The following is a 17,181-nucleotide window of genomic DNA, read 5'->3' as shown; positions in this document are numbered from 1 at the left end:
TAATGAGCAAGCAACTACGGAATAGTCAATATAACTAGTTGTTCAGCACTTTGAAATGTACAGCGACAGAATTCAGAACATGGGCCGTTCTCGGTGAACTCCCTGTACCAGCCAGAACCATAGGATAAATAAATGGGGCATATAAACAGATGACTTTTCACCACCAAGTGAGAACAGTAGGTGAAATTAAGAGGTGAAAATAGACCAAATGATTAGTGTGAGGCACATTGAACGCTGTTTGGGTCTTTGCATGTCAAAAAAGATACACGCCATAACACTATTTGATGCATTAAATAAGCTTTTAATTTGACACGTCAAATAACACATTTCTATTCTAGAATGTTGTGTGTGCCGAATTTGCATGTGCAAGACAAGCACCACAACTACTAACGTTATGTGTTTACAATACCGCTTTGTTGAAAATAGACCAAATTATTAGGGTGAGGCACATTTGTATTTTTTTTTTACTTTGCGAGAAGCAAATCATTTTGCATTCATTGCACTGACTCATCTGTGAAATGGATGAATATGTGTGTTCGATATGTTACATATGACTCTACATGGGCGCAAATTGTATTGTTTTTCATGGCAGCAACCGATGTTTAGCTGTGAATATTTTTACCTCGCATGGGAAAAGTGAAATTGAATGTACAACCACTATAGAGACACAAGTGCGTCGACGCGAATGCCTTCAGTATCCTATGTTATTATCAAAAATCTCCGACAGTGTTCAAGACTGAGAACTCATGAGAAACGAGCTCCGACTGAGAAAAACTGTTTCGAACAGTCAACCTACTCCGAATTCCAAGTCCGAAACTCGTGCGGCGTTCCTGTACAAGTCGGAACTAAGAAACTCGGAAATGTCCGACATGCTAACTGGATGTAGTTATAGGTCGCGTTCAGAAAGTGGGATTTCCTAGTTCCGACTATAATATGAACGCGACATCGGGCAATTGTCCAGAGCTCCAACTTTTCGACCTGAAGATCACTGGTGTCATGATTTGACCTCGTTTTTGCGAGTTCCTAGTTGTCTTCAAAGCACCAATATTTAGACAACTGGAGAGAGACGTTTTTTGCCAGTGAAATTTCCGCTGCCAGTAAACAGCGCCGACGTGCAAGCCTAAGGTATGTAAGCTAGTACACACCTCTGTTCCTATACTGTCAAAATGTTTCGGAAGGGAACGAACTTTACTAGCTTATGTTTTAAGTCTAAAATAAGCTAACTCAAGAAAGCATAAACTGCAAGTAATACATTGTGTAATGTATTGAAAATATCTTTGCGCGCGCCACCGCCCTATTCCAAGAAGCTCTAGATTGGCGTTGGTTTCTATCGCGCCTGGATCAACCTGTAGGTCCTTGGAACTCATTTTGTTGCTGACTTTCCTTTTTCGGGATCCAGTGAGCATTCCATGGCATGTTATTACTTGGAGAAGGAGTTTAAAACGAGTAGGTAAATATTTAATTTACTGTGGTTTTTACATGTGACTGTATGGTATAAAGACGGACATATGTTCGAAATTTCAAGATGGTTTTCAAATGTGGTCATATTTCGTGTGTGTGTGTGTGTGTGTGTGTGTGTGTGTGTGTGTGTGTGTGTGAAGATTTTGAAGTGTCTATTTCTACAATTTATGACCTCAGTGCTTTCAAGACAACTGGGAACTCGGGGAAAAAAACGAGGTAAAAGCATGATGTTACTTATCTTCAGGTCAGAGCTCTTGAAAGATGCCTGTGTTTCCAACTTGGAATTCCAATTTGGATGACAGATTTTTCAGAATGAGCTCGTTTTTTAAAATTAGCGCCTAGTTCCCAGTTGTCTTGAACACAAGTGATGCTGCAGTCTAACATGTTGACCACACTGTTGCAAATTCAATGTACACATGCATGTTATTCAATCATTGCACCCACACTGCTCGTGAGCATCTGTGTGGCCAGGTGCTAAAATATAAATAGTTTTTTAGGAGGATATATCCACCTGCCATCTCCTCATTGGTTTTTAGAAGCATATGCGCAGGTGGGTGATTGAAAGATGAACGAAGGTCCACACTCCGGTGAGTTGTAGTAATGCTGTAATGTTGGTTGCCAACCACCATATAATATTCTTCTTTAGACACACTGCCATATAATATTCTTCTTTAGACACACTGCCATATAATATTCTTCTTTAGACACACTGCCATATAATATTCTTCTTTAGACACACCGCAATATAATAATCTTCTTTAGACACACCGCCATATAATATTCTTCTTTAGACACACTGCCATATAATATTCTTCTTTAGACACACTGCCATATAATATTCTTCTTTAGACACACTGCCATATAATATTCTTCTTTAGACACACTGCCATATAATATTCTTCTTTAGACACACTGCCATATAATATTCTTCTTTAGACACACTGCCATATAATATTCTTCTTTAGACACACTGCCATATAATATTCTTCTTTAGACACACTGCCATATAATATTCTTCTTTAGACACACTGCCATATAATATTCTTCTTTTAGACTTTAGTCAAAAGAAGAAAAATAAGCTTGAAGGAAGGAGGAGAGAAAACGATAAACCGAGTGTTTCTCGGTATATCTGTGGATTTATTGTTGGAATAGAGGACCTTATGCATTTCAGGTAAAAATAACAACCCAATGTTTATATACTAGGGCAAATTAGCTAGCAATAGCAAGCGAACTAGCTAAATTGGCATAAATGTTTAATGCTTTTTGACCTGTCCCCAAATTAATATAATTGGTTCAGAGTTTGTTTTGATATTTCAACCTGCGTGTCCTGATCACTTCCGGTGTGGGTGAACAAAAACAACTTGCCGTGATGGCACTCGCAGATGTGCGGTTTGTTCAGCATGTAAGGCCCTACAGAGGCGTCACTACAGATCCTGGTTCGATTCCAGGCTGTATCACAACCGGCTGTGATTATGGTTTGGCCTTTGTAGGCTGTCATTGTAAATACGATTTTTTTTTCTTAACTGACTTGTCTAGTTAAATAAAAAAATTCAGTCGGAAGTCTGAGATTTAAAATCAGATCACATTTTAGTTATCACATGCTTCGTAAAGAACAGGTGTAGACTAACAGTGAAATGCTTACTTAGGGGCCCTTCCCAACAATGCAGACAGAAAGTAAATAGAGAAATAATAGAAAACTAAAAAGTTTAATTACACAATGAGTAACGATAACTTGGCTGTACACGCGAAGTGCCAGTACCGAGTCGATGTGCAGGGGTAAGAGGTAATTGAGGTAGACATGTAACTAGGAATAAAGTGACAGATGATAAACAATACCAGCAGCTTATGCTATGAGTAAAAAAAGTTAGTCCGGGTAGCTATTTATCAGTCTTATGTCTAGGGGATAGAAGCTGTTCGGGGTCCTGTTGGTGCCAGACTTGTTGCATCGGTACTGCTTGCTGGGCGGGAGCAGAGATAAATCTATGACTTGGGTGGCTGGAGTCTTTGACCATTTTTAGGGCCTTCCTCTGACACCACCTTGTATAGAGATCCTGAATGTCAGGGATCTCGGCCCCAGTGACGTAGTGCGCATGGCCCAGTACCCTCTGTAGCGTCTTGTGGTCGGATGCCAAGCAGTTGCCATACCAATTGGTGATGCATCCGGTCAAGATGCTCTCAATGGTGCAGCTGTAGAACTTTTGAGGGCATTGCCATGCCCTCTTCACAGCTGTTGGCTTGTGTGGACCATGGTAGATCCTTAGTGATGTAGACAATGAGGAACTTGAAGACCTCGACCCGCTCCACTACAGCCCTGTCAATGTGAACTATTATTATTACACCTTTATTTCAACAAAGACCAGACTGAGACCAATGTCTCTTTTACAGCTGGGTCCTGCATATACATGTTTACACATACCGTTTAGATACAATGATTAAGAAACTACACAAGACAAACAAACGATCACAGATAACACAAAAAATACAGCAGAAGATTGTTACATTTACACATTGAATGGAGCGTGCACAGCCCTCCATTTCCTGTTGTCTACGATCAGCTGCCCTCCAACCTATAGGCTGTCTCATCATCATCAGTGATCATCGCTAGCACTGTCGTGTCGTCTACAAACTTAGCAATGGTGTTGGAGTCGTGCGCGATCACTCAGTCATGGGTGAACAGCGAGTACAGGAGGGGACTAAGCACACACCCCTGAGGGGCCCCTGTGTTGAGGGTCAACGTGGTGGATGTGTTGTTGCCTACCCTCACCACCTGGGGGCAGTCCATCAGGAAGTCCAGGATCCAGTTGCAGAGGGATGTGTTCAGTCCCAGGGTCCTTAGCCTAGTAATGAGCTTGGAGGACACAATGGTGTTGAACTCTGAGCGGTAGTCAATGAAAAACATTCTCACATAGGTGTTCCTCATGTCCAGGTGGGAAAGGGAATTGTGAAGTGCATTGGAGATTGCGTCATCTGTGGATCTGTTGGGGCGGTATGTGAATTGGAGTGGGTCCAGGGTGTCTGCGACGATGGTGTTGATATGAGCCTTTCAAGGCATTTCATGACTACATATGTGAGTGCTACGGGGATAGTCATTTAGACAGGTTACCTTGGCGTTCTTGGGCACAGGGAATATAGTGGTCTACTTGAAACATATAGGTATTAGACTTGGTCAGGGAGAGGGTTAAATGTCAGTGTAGACACTTGCCAGCTGTTCAGCGCATGCCCCGAGTACGCAGCCTGGTAATCCATCTGGCACTGTGGCTTTGAATATTACTTACTCACATCGGCTATGGAGCGCGTGATCACACAGTCATCGGAAACAGCTGGTGCCGTCATGCATGGTTCAGTGTTGCTTGCCTTGAAGGGTAAGTATTGGCAATCGGCTTTGATACAAATCGCCGAAGACTTTGTTTTGTACAGTGTCCCTCGTCACCACAAATTACTTCAATGGTGGCAGTCTCCGTCTAAAGTATGTAGCGAACGACAGAGCAGTGGAATAATTTAGTGCAAGTCGTTAGACTACTTGACAGACAGAATTGCAACACCAATAGAGCTACAACACCCCTCATTTTGAAATGACACCTTTTCAGAAATGATATAGTCTAGTATGCTCAGTCCACTTTATATTCACACAACCAATGACCGGTGCATGAGTATTTATTATGGTGTGTGATACCCAGGCCCTGTCCAGACAACCCCTAGCCCCTTCTCTCAGACACTTGTGGATATCTGAGAGGCATTGATAGGTAGTGACATGGTGATAGCTCCACCTTCTAACAGACTTGGTATACTTTTTGCCATATTACTTACACCTGTCCAATCCTCTCATATCTCCATAAGTGCCGAGGATGTATGAGCTAGTGGTTGTTTCTGGACAGACCCCACAACCCTGTGGGTTTGTGGAGGACGTTCAGCACATCACTTGAGGCATTGTTTGGATGTTTCATTCCATTGCTGGACACACCCTAATCAGGCCAATCACCCTAACCAGGTAGTTCTTGTTCTTCCTCAGAATATGGTTGTGCAAAGTTGGAGATCTGCTGTAAACAGTGAAAGGATATTTACATGTCTACTATTCACACACTTGCTTCGTTCCAGATAATTAAATGTGGAACCGTTGACTGACTTTGGCTAGGGCCATATCTCTAGTTGAGCAATATACAGTGGGGCAAAAAAGTATTTAGTTAACCACCAATTGTGCAAGTTCTCCCACTTAAAAAGATGAGAGGCCTGTAATTTTCATTATAGGTACACTTCAATTATGACAGACACAATTAGAAGAAAAAAACCAGAAAATCACATTTGTAAGATTTTTTTATGAATTTATTTGCAAATTATGGTGGAAAATAAGTATTTGGTCAATAACAAAAGTTTATCTCAATACTTTGTTATATACCCTTTGTTGGCAATGACAGAGGTCAAACGTTTTCTGTAAGTCTTCACAAGGTTTTCACACACTGTTGCTGGTATTTTGGCCCATTCCAATATGCAGATGTCCTCTAGAGCAGTGATGTTTTGGGGATGTTGCTGGGAAACACGGACTTTCAACTCCCTCCAAAGATTTTCTATGGGGTTGAGATCTGGAGACTGGCTAGGCCACTCCAGGACCTTGAAATGCTTCTTACGAAGCCACTCCTTCATTGCCCGGGCAGTGTGTTTGGGATCATTGTCATGCTGAAAGACCCAGCCACGTTTCACTTCCAATGCCCCTGCTGATGGAAGGAGGTTTTCACTCAAAATCTCACGATACATGACCCCATTCATTCTTTCCTTTACACGGATCAGTCGTACTGGTCCCTTTGCAGAAAAACAGCCCCAAAGCATGATGTTTCCACCCCCATGCTTCACAGTAGGTATGGTGTTCTTTGGATGCAACTCAGCATTCTTTGTCCTCCAAACACGACGAGTTGAGTTTTTACCAAAAAGTTATATTTTGGTTTCATCTGACCATATGACATTCTCACAGTCTTCTTCTGGATCATTAAGCAGGGGGACACGTCTGGCACTGCAGGATTTGAGTCCCTGGCGGCGTAGTGTGTTACTGATGGTAGGCTTTGTTACTTTGGTTCCAGCTCTCTGCAGGTTAATCACTAGGTCCCCCCGTGTGGTTCTGGGATTTTTGCTCACCGTTCTTGTGATCATTTTGACCCCACGGGGTGAGATCTTGCGTGGAGCCCCAGATCGAGGGAGATTATCAGTGGTCTTGTATGTCTTCCATTTCCTAATAATGGCTCCCACAGTTGATTTTTTTCAAACTAAGCTGCTTAACTATTGCAGATTCAGTCTTTCTGGCCTGGTGCAGGTCTAAACTTTTTTTCTGGTGTCCTTTGACAGCTCTTTGGTCTTGGCCATAGTGGAGTTTGGAGTGTGACTGTTTGAGGTTGTGGACAGGTGTCTTTTATACTGATAACAAGTTCAAACAGGTGCCATTAATACAGGTAACGAGTGGATGACAGAGGAGCCTCTTAAAGAAGAAGTTACAGGTCTGTGAGAGCCAGAAATCTTGCTTGTTTGTATGTGACCAAACACTTATTTTCCACCATTTTCCACGTCTGTCATAGTTGAAGTGTACCTATAATGAAAATTACAGGCCTCATCTTTTTAAGTGGGATAACTTGCACAATTGGTGGCTGACTAAATACTTTTTTGCCCCACTGTATATACTGTTTTATTGGCTGTATGCCATCATTGAATGAGATTACCAATGGTTAACCTGGGAGCTATGATATCAGTTATCTAACTATTTACACTAACAACGGTTCATTAATAAGCCAATAAACACTCATCATTGTGGCTAGTTTATAACTTTCAATCTAATTTTATAATCTTAGAAGTAGAAATTGAGAAATATAATTTATATATGAATGATTGTCTACTAATAGATTAATAGAATGGGTGTTTGAAGGGTGAACATCAATTTTGAAGGGGCAGGAAGTGTTGGCTGTTTTTTGTTTTCTCGTACTAGATGACTGTTTTAACTCAGAAAATGAATTATCTACACGAACACGGGTCCGTGTACCTTTTTGCCCATGTATTTATTTGTATTTATTTAACCTTTATTTAACCAGGTGGGCAAGTTGAGAACAAGTTCTCATTTACAATTGCGACCTGGCCAAGATAAAGCAAAGCAGTTCGACACATACAACAACACAGAGTTACACATGGAGTAAAAAAACATACAGTATAAAGTAAGTCTATATACAATGTGAGCAAATGAGGTGAGATGAGGGAGGTAAAGGCAAAAAAAGGCCATGGTGGCAAAGTAAATACAATATAGCAAGTAAAACACTGGAATGGAAGAATGTGCAAAGTAGAAATAAAAATAATGGGGTGCAAAGGAGCAAAATAAATACATTAATTAAATACAGTAGGGAAAGAGGTAGTTGTTTGGGCTAAATTATAGGTGGGCTATGTACAGGTGCAGTAATCTGTGAGCTGCTCTGATAGTTTGTGCTTAAAACTAGTGAGGGAGATAAGTGTTTCCAGTTTCAGAGATTGTTGTAGTTCGTTCCAGTCATTGGCAGCAGAGAACTGGAAGGAGAGGCGGCCGACGGAAGAATTGGTTTTGGGGGTGACCAGAGAGATATACCTGCTGGAGCGTGCGCTACAGGTGGGTGCTGCTATGGAGACCAGCGAGCTGAGATAAGGGGGGTCTTGTAGATGACCTGGAGCCAGTGGGTTTGGCGACGAGTAAGAAGCGAGGGCCAGCCAACGAGAGCGTACGGGTCGCAGTGGTGGGTAGTATATGGGGCTTTGGTGACAAAACGGATGGCACTGTGATGGACTGCATCCAATTTATTGAGTAGGGTATTGGAGGTTATTTTGTAAATGACATCGCCGAAGTCGAGGATCGGTAGGATGGTCAGTTTTACAAGGGTATGTTTGCCCTCCGATTTGACACACTGAACTCTATCAGAGAAGCAGTTGGTGAACCAGGCGAGGCAATCAGTTGAGAAACCAAGGCTATCGAGTCTGCCGATGAGGATGTGGTGATTGACAGAGTCGAAAGCCTTGGCCAGATCAATGAATACGGCTGCACAGTATTGTTTCTTATCGATGGTGGTTAAGATACCGTTTAGGACCTTGAGAGTGGCTGAGGTGCACCCATGACCAGCTCTGAAACCAGATTGCATAGCGGAGAAGGTATGGTGGGATTTGAAATGGTCGGTAATCTGTTTGTTGACTTGGCTTTTGAAGACCTTAGAAAGGCAGGGTAGGATAGATATAGGTCTGAAGCAGTTTGGGTCAAGAGTGTCCCCCCTTTGAAGAGGGGGATGACTGCAGCTGCTTTCCAGTCTTTGGGAATCTCAGACGACACGAGAGGTTGAACAGGCTAGTAATAGGGGTTGCAACAATTTCGGCAGATCATTTTAGAAAGAAAGGGTCCAGATTGTCTAGCCTGGCTGATATGTAGGGGTTCAGATTTTGCAACACTTTCAGAAAATCAGCTGACTGGATTTTGGAGAAGGAGAAATGGGGAGGCTTGGGCAAGTTGCTGTGGGGGGCGCAGTGCTGTTGACCGGGGTATGGGTATTCAGGTGGAAAGCATGGCCAGCTGTAGAAAAAGGCTTATTGAAATGGTCAATTATAGTGGATTTATTGGTGGTGACAGTGTTTCCCATCCTCAGTGCAGTCGGCAGCTGGGAGGAGGTGTTCTTATTCTCCATGGACTTTAGTGTCCCAGAACCTTTTTGAGTTTGTGTTGCAGGAAGCAAATTTCTGCTTGAAAAAGCTAGCCTTGGCTTTTCTAACTGCTTGTGTATATTGGTTTCTAGCTTCCCTGAAAATGATTAATATTTCTTATTAGATGATAAGATATTAAACGAGTAAAGGGTCCTTCCTCCTTTATTTAATTTGAATAGGAAATCAAACAAGACAAACGGTTTATTGTCTAAAGAAAATATTAAATTATGAGAAATTGAAAAATGATTTGGTTATTCTAATGTTGTCTTTTTAATTATCGGTTTTGGTTCGACCCATGCACTACATTTTGGCCAATTAATAGTTGTGACTTCCTGACAACACAGAATGGGTTTCTTTATGTTTTTAAAACTAATTTCTCACACCAATGATTTGATGATTGACAGTCGGTCATGTGACCAGTCCTAAATCCAAATTGGCCTTGGGTCAGTGAGAGTCACTTCCACAACTTTTAAAACTTTAACGACTAACCTGTATCCTACATAACCTGTAGCCCACATAATTGTGGATATGATTTCATTCAAAAATGTTTTGTGTAAATGGGTCTGATCATACGATGATAAATGTTTCATTTGGGTAATGTATAGGATCTAATATAATATTTGACATGTATTTGTAACACTTTGTCAAGATTAGTTTTGTCCCAAGCTGAATCTTATCCGGTACAAATTGGAAACACCTGGAACACTAAACACCAAGCCTGTCACGACTTCCACCAAAGTCGGTTCCTCTCCGGGCGGCGTTCGGCGGTCAACGTCACCAGTCTTTTAGCCATCGCCGATCCACTTTTCATTTTCCATTTGTTTTGTCTTTGTTTTCTATACACCTGGTTTTTATTCCCCAATTACATGTTCATTATTTAACCTTATTTAATCTGTTTCCCACATGTTATTGTGCGTGTTTATTGATTGTTCATGGCGGTACTTGTCGGCTGGTTATATTTGCCGGTTATGTATTTTACGCCCGTTATTTTTCTAGTGACCGGTAGTTCATCGCACTTTGAGTATTGTCTGTATACTGGTGCTGTCGTGGAATTAAATACCTTGTACACTCATTTCTGCTCTCCTGCACCCGATTCACTGCACCAGTTAACCACCGCCTGACAAAGCCATTGTCAGACATCAGCGGAACAAGAGTAATACAGCATATGGCTGCTATTCAGCAGATTGTTGCTCTCCAACATAACCGGCAGCACAGTCGGTTGGTATGTATAGATGTGAACATTCTCAACAACCTGAGCCAGTTGCAGACTGAAAATAATGGAGCAGAAATACAGCGTCCCTCGAGAGGAGATCCTCAGACGGCTGGACTTTGTCTCCCTCAATCAGCCGACCAAGTTTTGCGCTGACTGCCGAGGTGCAGCTTCTAACAGCATTGTGCTTTTATGCAGTGGGGAGTTTTCTTCGTGTGGTTTGGGATGGACACATCCTAAAAACATAAAAAATAAGAATGAAAAGGCAAACTTCGGAACAATCTGTCTTTTGAAAGTTATTACAGCATTGCGTGATGGGCAATGGTGTTCTACACTGCCTTTTTGTGTACCACATTTATTTATACTTTTTAAACGAATGTGTTAAGAACCCAACATTTTTTAAATAAGAGGTTGTCACTGAAATCATTATAAATATAGTGACCTTGTGGTTTTTTTATGCCAATACTGTTTTCTATGCTTGTTTTCACTTAATACTTTGGGATACAGGTGCACTTGTAGTCAGAAAGGCCTTTTTTTCCCCATGTAGGCAACAGTAGGCCTACACAATTTTCTTCATAACCCATTTCATATTTTGCATATTCATATTTTTCATTCATGCATTTAATTAAAGTCTCTTTTGGTGTACATTACACCATTTCTTTCATAATGCATTTTATACAAGACTATGTTGAATTTTATTATGGTTGACAGATTGGAGACAAAATGCCCAATATTATTTATTTAATTTTGTGGTATTGATGAATGTATTTGATTGGGGAATGTGGATACATTTTTATGATGGAAAATTATAATACACACCATAATACATACACACACACACACTTACACACACTTCGTTTTTACTCATGTTATAGCCTACTCTTGACTTTAGTATGAATCATTTTTAAATAAAATATTTGTGTCTAGTTGTAGTTTACATGTTTCATTAATGAATAACATGGTTAATGATCCTTAGCTTTGGTATATTTGGCATGTTTATACACATTCTGTATTTCCACCAAAGAAAGCTGTAATTAATCAACACAATACTGTAAATGATGGACAGTACCTATTATAAAACAGAAATTGGTCTCTGTAAATAAATGGCGAGAAATGCTCAGTCTGAAGCTATTCGGCTATGGGTTCCACAGTCCTATAATAATGATACAAGTTATATCACTTTAAAAAATAGTTTATTTACAGCCTATGGTGTATAAGATGTTGGGAATAGTGGCATAGGACAGTCTGAAATTAAACGCCCTAACCCTAGGCTGTGTTCAATGTCGGCAGCATTTTCCAGTGAGAAATGCTCCGTCTGAAACGATTTGGCTATTGGTTTCACAGCCTAATGATAATCCAAGTTAAATCACCTGAAACATGGTTAATTTACAACCTCTGGGGTATAACATGTTGAGCAAAGTGGTATAGGAGAGTTTGACATATAACCCCTAACTTGAGTTCAGTCTTCACCAATGAGAACCAAGAGGGGTCTAGCTTTGTCCTTCATGACAGGGAAAGGCCTTGATTCTAGGCTGTAGAAAATCTCCATCTCATTAGATCAGAACAGGTTGGATCAACAGTGACTCATTTTACTGGTTTGCATCCTTAAAAAAAGGATGGTTGTGTTTTGCTGCATAACACTTACATCATTTGTCTACCCATATGATGTGGATCATTGTCAGGTTATTAGATGTATAAACTTTAACAAAATAACACCATGATTATAATAACACTTTAAACAGGTAGTTTTGTAAATGTATAGAATGTGTGTGTGTGTTTCAGGTACACACTGGTAAGTTAACTTATGTAAATTAGACAGTCACAGAGGATTTTTCTTCTGAATAACTGATCGGGGCATTACACATTCAGGCAACTTTGATGTAAGGCTTGATCACACCCGTAGTGACGACTTCTATCTGTCACGCCCATTGTTGCTTATCCATTGTTCACTAGATATATCAATGTAATTACAGAATGCTTCCCACTACTATATCACATAACTAGACATGAGTCTGACTTGATCCCAACGCTGCCACCAGTGTAGCGAAAGAAAGTGAAAGCTGCGACAGGGACTCTGACCAGGGCTCATGCGTGGCAAAATGAGCCCTAATGGCTGTTGCCTTAAGTCGAGTAGGCCTCTGGGCAGAGGCAGTAGGCCTACAATGCTGGCAGTTGCCTTGTTACAATAGCCTAAGTATAAACCTGATTGACACGACCGTAATAATCATGAAATGGCCTTGGAAGTCCCATAAGTGTAAGCCAACATAAACAGCTTCATGTAAAATAATGAATTAACTGCATTGATATGGCTTACTTGATCATAGTCCAGACTCATTATAGTTGCAAATACCATGCAGTTGCACCAGGGGAATTTAAACCACCAATATATGTTTTTGCAGGTCTTCTGTTTCCCAACATTTATTGATGAATTGATTTCCCATCATGAAAATGGATCCCCATTCCCCAATCAAATACCTTTTTTTAATCGATGCCACAAAAATAAACAGACAAATCCAACTTTTTACACCATTGGCAACCCTCATGAAATCCGACATAGCACCAGTATGACCATTTCAAAAACGTTGTAGAGTGATGCAAGGAAAAACATGGCAAAAAGATTAGAGACAAAGTGTAACACTCTTCTAAGCCAGTCATATTAGTTTACAAATGGAGATGAAAATAAAATATTACACATTGAACAGCTTTAGATGTGTTCATGCTGACCCCATTGTCAAAGCCGCACTATCATGTCAAGTCTCCAAGTGGAGCAGAGTGACCTCTCCATTGTAGGCTACCATTGTATGCTTTGTTTTAGTTGAGCTTTTTTTCAACTCCCTCTTGGTCTCTCAGTGTGATGGAGGGAGAGGACCCAGAAGGAAATCCCAGCACTGCCTCGTCTCACTCACTTCCTCCCCAAGCAGAGGCGGTAAGCCCAGCGGATGAGGATGATTGTATCACAACAGGGAGGAACTTTGAAGAGACCGCTACACGCACAAACGGCATGGGCCAGCCGAGTCAGGACCACCAGAGTGAAGGGGTCCCAGCTAAGACTGCTGCCACAGACAACAACCAGAGTCCGTCTGCCACCACCATGGACAACCAAGCCCAGCAACAACCCACGGAAAGCCCGTCTATCACTAAACTATGTGGGTATCTCCTTAAACAAGGAGGTCCCCTGAAGTCGTGGAAGTGGCGCTGGTTCACGTACGAGGAGAAGAAGAGCCAGTTGTTTTACTACAGGACGGCGCAGGATGTGACCTCTTTGGGGAGGATTGAGCTGTGCAGAGCCACGTTCGGTTACCCCCTCCACGGAGAGCAGGGCACCTTTCACATCCAGACCCCTGAACGGACCTTCGTCCTCAAGGTAATGTTTATTTAATCTATAACTATATCAGGGGTGGTCATCTGAATCTCGAGGTTGGCAGTTCTGCCTGTTTTCTTTTCATCCTGGTAGTTACTTGATTATTAATGTCAGTGGTTGGCCAAAGTCCCTAATTTAGAGGGGATTCACTTCTGGTGCCATCCATCACAAGTTCAACCGGTATCCCCAGGGTTTTCCCAAACGTCTGACTTTGCTCTGAATGTGAGTGTCATCAATATTTCTGAAATGTCATTGGTTTTTGTGGAGGGATGGGGAAGACCGCTAAAAGGATACATGAGGCAGCGAAACAGTGGTGCTCCTGTATCTGAATAATGTGAATAAAAATAACAAACATTTTAGAAGTTATGCATTACAGATATTCCGACTTAGGCACACATGTACAGTAGGCTAACAATCTATATTCTGTCTGTTTCAGGCAGATAACCAGGAGGCCATGATGTACTGGCTACAACAGCTGCAGCTGAAGAGATGGCAGCACCGTGACCAGCTGACAGGAGAATCCACACGTCACTGCACTGACCACCAGAGACCAGAGGGACAGGGGGAACTACCCACCAGCTGCCCAGGTACAGAAAGACTGGAGGTAGTAGAATGAAGTGGCCCCAAACACTGATCAAGATTATGTCTGGCATGACAATGATCGACAGAGAAGGTTGTTCATGTAGAAACAGATTTGGCAACCAGGCTAAGAATAACAGCTCAATACCATCAAATACCATGTGTGGTTTTATGCTTAGTGAAGCGTTAAAAGATGTGAGAGAAATGTAATACTTCATGTTAGTGTGAAAGTGGAACCATCGGACACATAGTCAAGTTAGCATGGACTGGAATGTCAATGACCCAGGCTGTATCATATCCGGCCTTGATTAGGAGTCCACTAGGGCGGCGCACAACTGACCCAGCATCGTCCGGGTTTGGCCGTCATTGTTAATAAGAATTTGTTCTTGACTAACTTTCCTAGTTAAATAAAGGTTAACATTTTTTTTTAAATTATGTAACCAGTTGGATCTGAGGTGTTTTGTTTAAAGTTGATATCATACTAAATTGTACTATGAATAACTTAGGAGATGGGTGTCGTATTCTATCAAAGGGGTTTGTCTCAAGTTATTCCACTCCCAATTGACACATGCTAGTTGAGGTCATTTCTAATATGTACAAGATCCTACATTCAGATACAGAACACCCTATGACACTGTTTGATTACAATTGGCAGATCAGAGGTGAAAAACAAAAAACTAGGTGTAATGAACACGATGGGAGACAGAGCTGGTTTCAGGTGCAGGGCGCAGCAGGTGTTTATTTGTAAAGGACCACAGGACGAGGCAGGTAGCTGGTCCAGGGACAGGCAGAAGGTCATACACAGGGGTTTCAAAAAGGCAACAGTACGGGCAGAGAAAAGGCTGGTAACATCATCCGGGAGATAACGCAATAGGTTGATAGCCTAAAGTACAGGCACGGAACAGGCAAAAGGCGTCAGTTTTTGCCTTCCTCACTATCATACAATGGAGGATTAAATTACGGGAAAAACAGAGATCCAAATAGAAGTGTGTCACAAAACAAACAATATCTCACAATGATGGGGTGCAAGGAACTGAACTAAATAGTGTGTGATAATGACATACAGGTGTCTAAACAGGTGATCAGAATTCAGCTGATTGGGATCTGAAGAGTGAGCTGCGTTCAGTGGATCTAAGTGTTTGAGAATGAGTTGGAAGCAGACATATTACTAGGCAACAAATTAAGTTAGTTGAATTGAACGTTATCATTTAAACTAACCATTAGTAATAACTCACAATGTCCAAACAACAACACATTTATTTAGAGTGAAAACAGATGTTAATGCACTGGAGTGTGATGTCAATATTTACCACACTTGTCCCTTGGCTACATAGTCACTTCATGAATCATCAGCAGTCGACTTTGTCAGCCTCTCCCTGGCTGGTAAGTGGCCTCACTAGGGATTTCCAAATTCTCCCTCTGAGACCTAGCTTCCTGAAAACCTTTTACTCTGGCAGCACACCCACTTCCTTTCAGTGACTCAGCAAATCTACTGTGGGCATCAAGTGTAGCCAGCCAATCAGAGATGTAAACAGAACTTTGGGTAAGTTATTCATCTTAAACTCTCAAATAGGCTTTTATACAAACATTCTGTCAAAAATTCTAGTTTACATACAAAAATGTTAGTATCATTTGACGTCACTTTAATTTGATAGTATTCTTGTCAGAAAAGAACAAGAATTATTGTAACTGATCATTTTTACACTCGAGGATTACACTGAGGACACTGTATTCAGGTAATTTAAACACTCTGAACTTTCCCGATAGAAATACTATGAGTAGAGCTGACTCTGCTGATATGACCGTCTGTCATGTAGAATAGGGAATCATAACTGTTCCAAACGATACATTTCTATAGGACCGTTCTGTAATGTTGCAGCCTGCGGAACAGGCCCTAGTGTCGTTAAACAGAATGCATGATTGGAGCCATTCCAATGTTTTAAAATGCATGGAGGATTAATAGACCTCTTCCATGTTCCTCCAGCAAGCCAGTCAGCTGATGTCTGGGAAACAACTGGCCTATTTGGTCTCTAGTGTTACAAATTACAAATAATAAGGAAGCTGTCTTTGCTGCTCATTTCCATCATGTAAAATACAGTATTTCCACGAGTTAAGTCAGGCATTTCTATATAAATATATATTCAGTATGTGCACTACTTAGATACATTGGCAAATGACTGGCCCTGACAGATAACTTTTTTCTGTTGCAATAGTTTCTAGAAGAAATGCCATTCTTTGCCAAACATTCATGTCTCTACTCTGTGAACCTGTATTGCTGTCGTAAAGGTACAGTATCTGACTAACAAATGGAGGGTTGGCTTCCCTTTTGCAAGTAGCCTAGCAGTTAAGAGCGTTGGGCCAGTAACCAAAAGGTCGCTGGTTTGAATCTCTGAGCCGACCTAGGTGAAAAATCTGTCTGTGCCCTCGAGCAAGGCAATTATTGCTCATGTACGTCTTTCTGGATAAGGGTGTCTGATAAATGACGTAAAATGTAGATAGACTGGGGAGGGGAACGCAAGAACAATCTAACTCCCTCTGGTAGCTATTCATGGACTTTTAGAGTCATGGCATTTTCATGAAACGGATGAAAGGTTATATTCACCGACACAGGCCTTTATCATTGCAAATAACGAATTCATCCTTCCAGTATTGAATGATCTATTATTATATTCCCCATGGGGGGCGTGCCTGGCCAAGGTTGAGATTGGTAGGTGGGGTTCAGGACAGGAAACAACGTTGATCAGATGTGCTTAGATCTTTCTCTGCGCCGTCTGCAAATTGCAGACAAATGCTCGCTCTAGCTGCGTTGCCGCTTTCATCTCTGAAGACTTGATCCCAGTAAACCACTTATCTACTGTTCACATTGTAACTGATAATTTCTACACTCGGG

At 41.4% G+C, this 17,181-nt stretch overlaps 1 protein-coding gene across 6 annotated transcripts in view; it reads left to right on the top strand.

Annotated features, from left to right (window-relative positions):
* The first annotated feature begins 852 nt into the window (after positions 1–852).
* Positions 853–17,181, top strand: part of tbc1d2 (TBC1 domain family, member 2) — a 28,307-nt gene continuing 11,978 nt past the window's right edge. Inside the window, exons 1-4 of one of the 6 annotated variants that reach the window (XM_046295620.1) lie at positions 853–1,125; positions 1,308–1,450; positions 13,202–13,715; positions 14,149–14,299. In XM_046295620.1, the coding sequence (XP_046151576.1) occupies positions 1,410–1,450; positions 13,202–13,715; positions 14,149–14,299 (706 nt within the window). In that variant the 5' untranslated portion in view covers positions 853–1,125; positions 1,308–1,409. The other 5 variants (XM_046295619.1, XM_046295617.1, XM_046295622.1 and 2 more) reach the window with 5 other exon arrangements.

Source organism: Oncorhynchus gorbuscha, linkage group LG13 (genome assembly GCF_021184085.1).
Source record: "Oncorhynchus gorbuscha isolate QuinsamMale2020 ecotype Even-year linkage group LG13, OgorEven_v1.0, whole genome shotgun sequence".
Classification (NCBI taxonomy): domain Eukaryota; kingdom Metazoa; phylum Chordata; class Actinopteri; order Salmoniformes; family Salmonidae; genus Oncorhynchus; species Oncorhynchus gorbuscha.
This window is presented reverse-complemented; position numbering and strand designations above follow the sequence as displayed.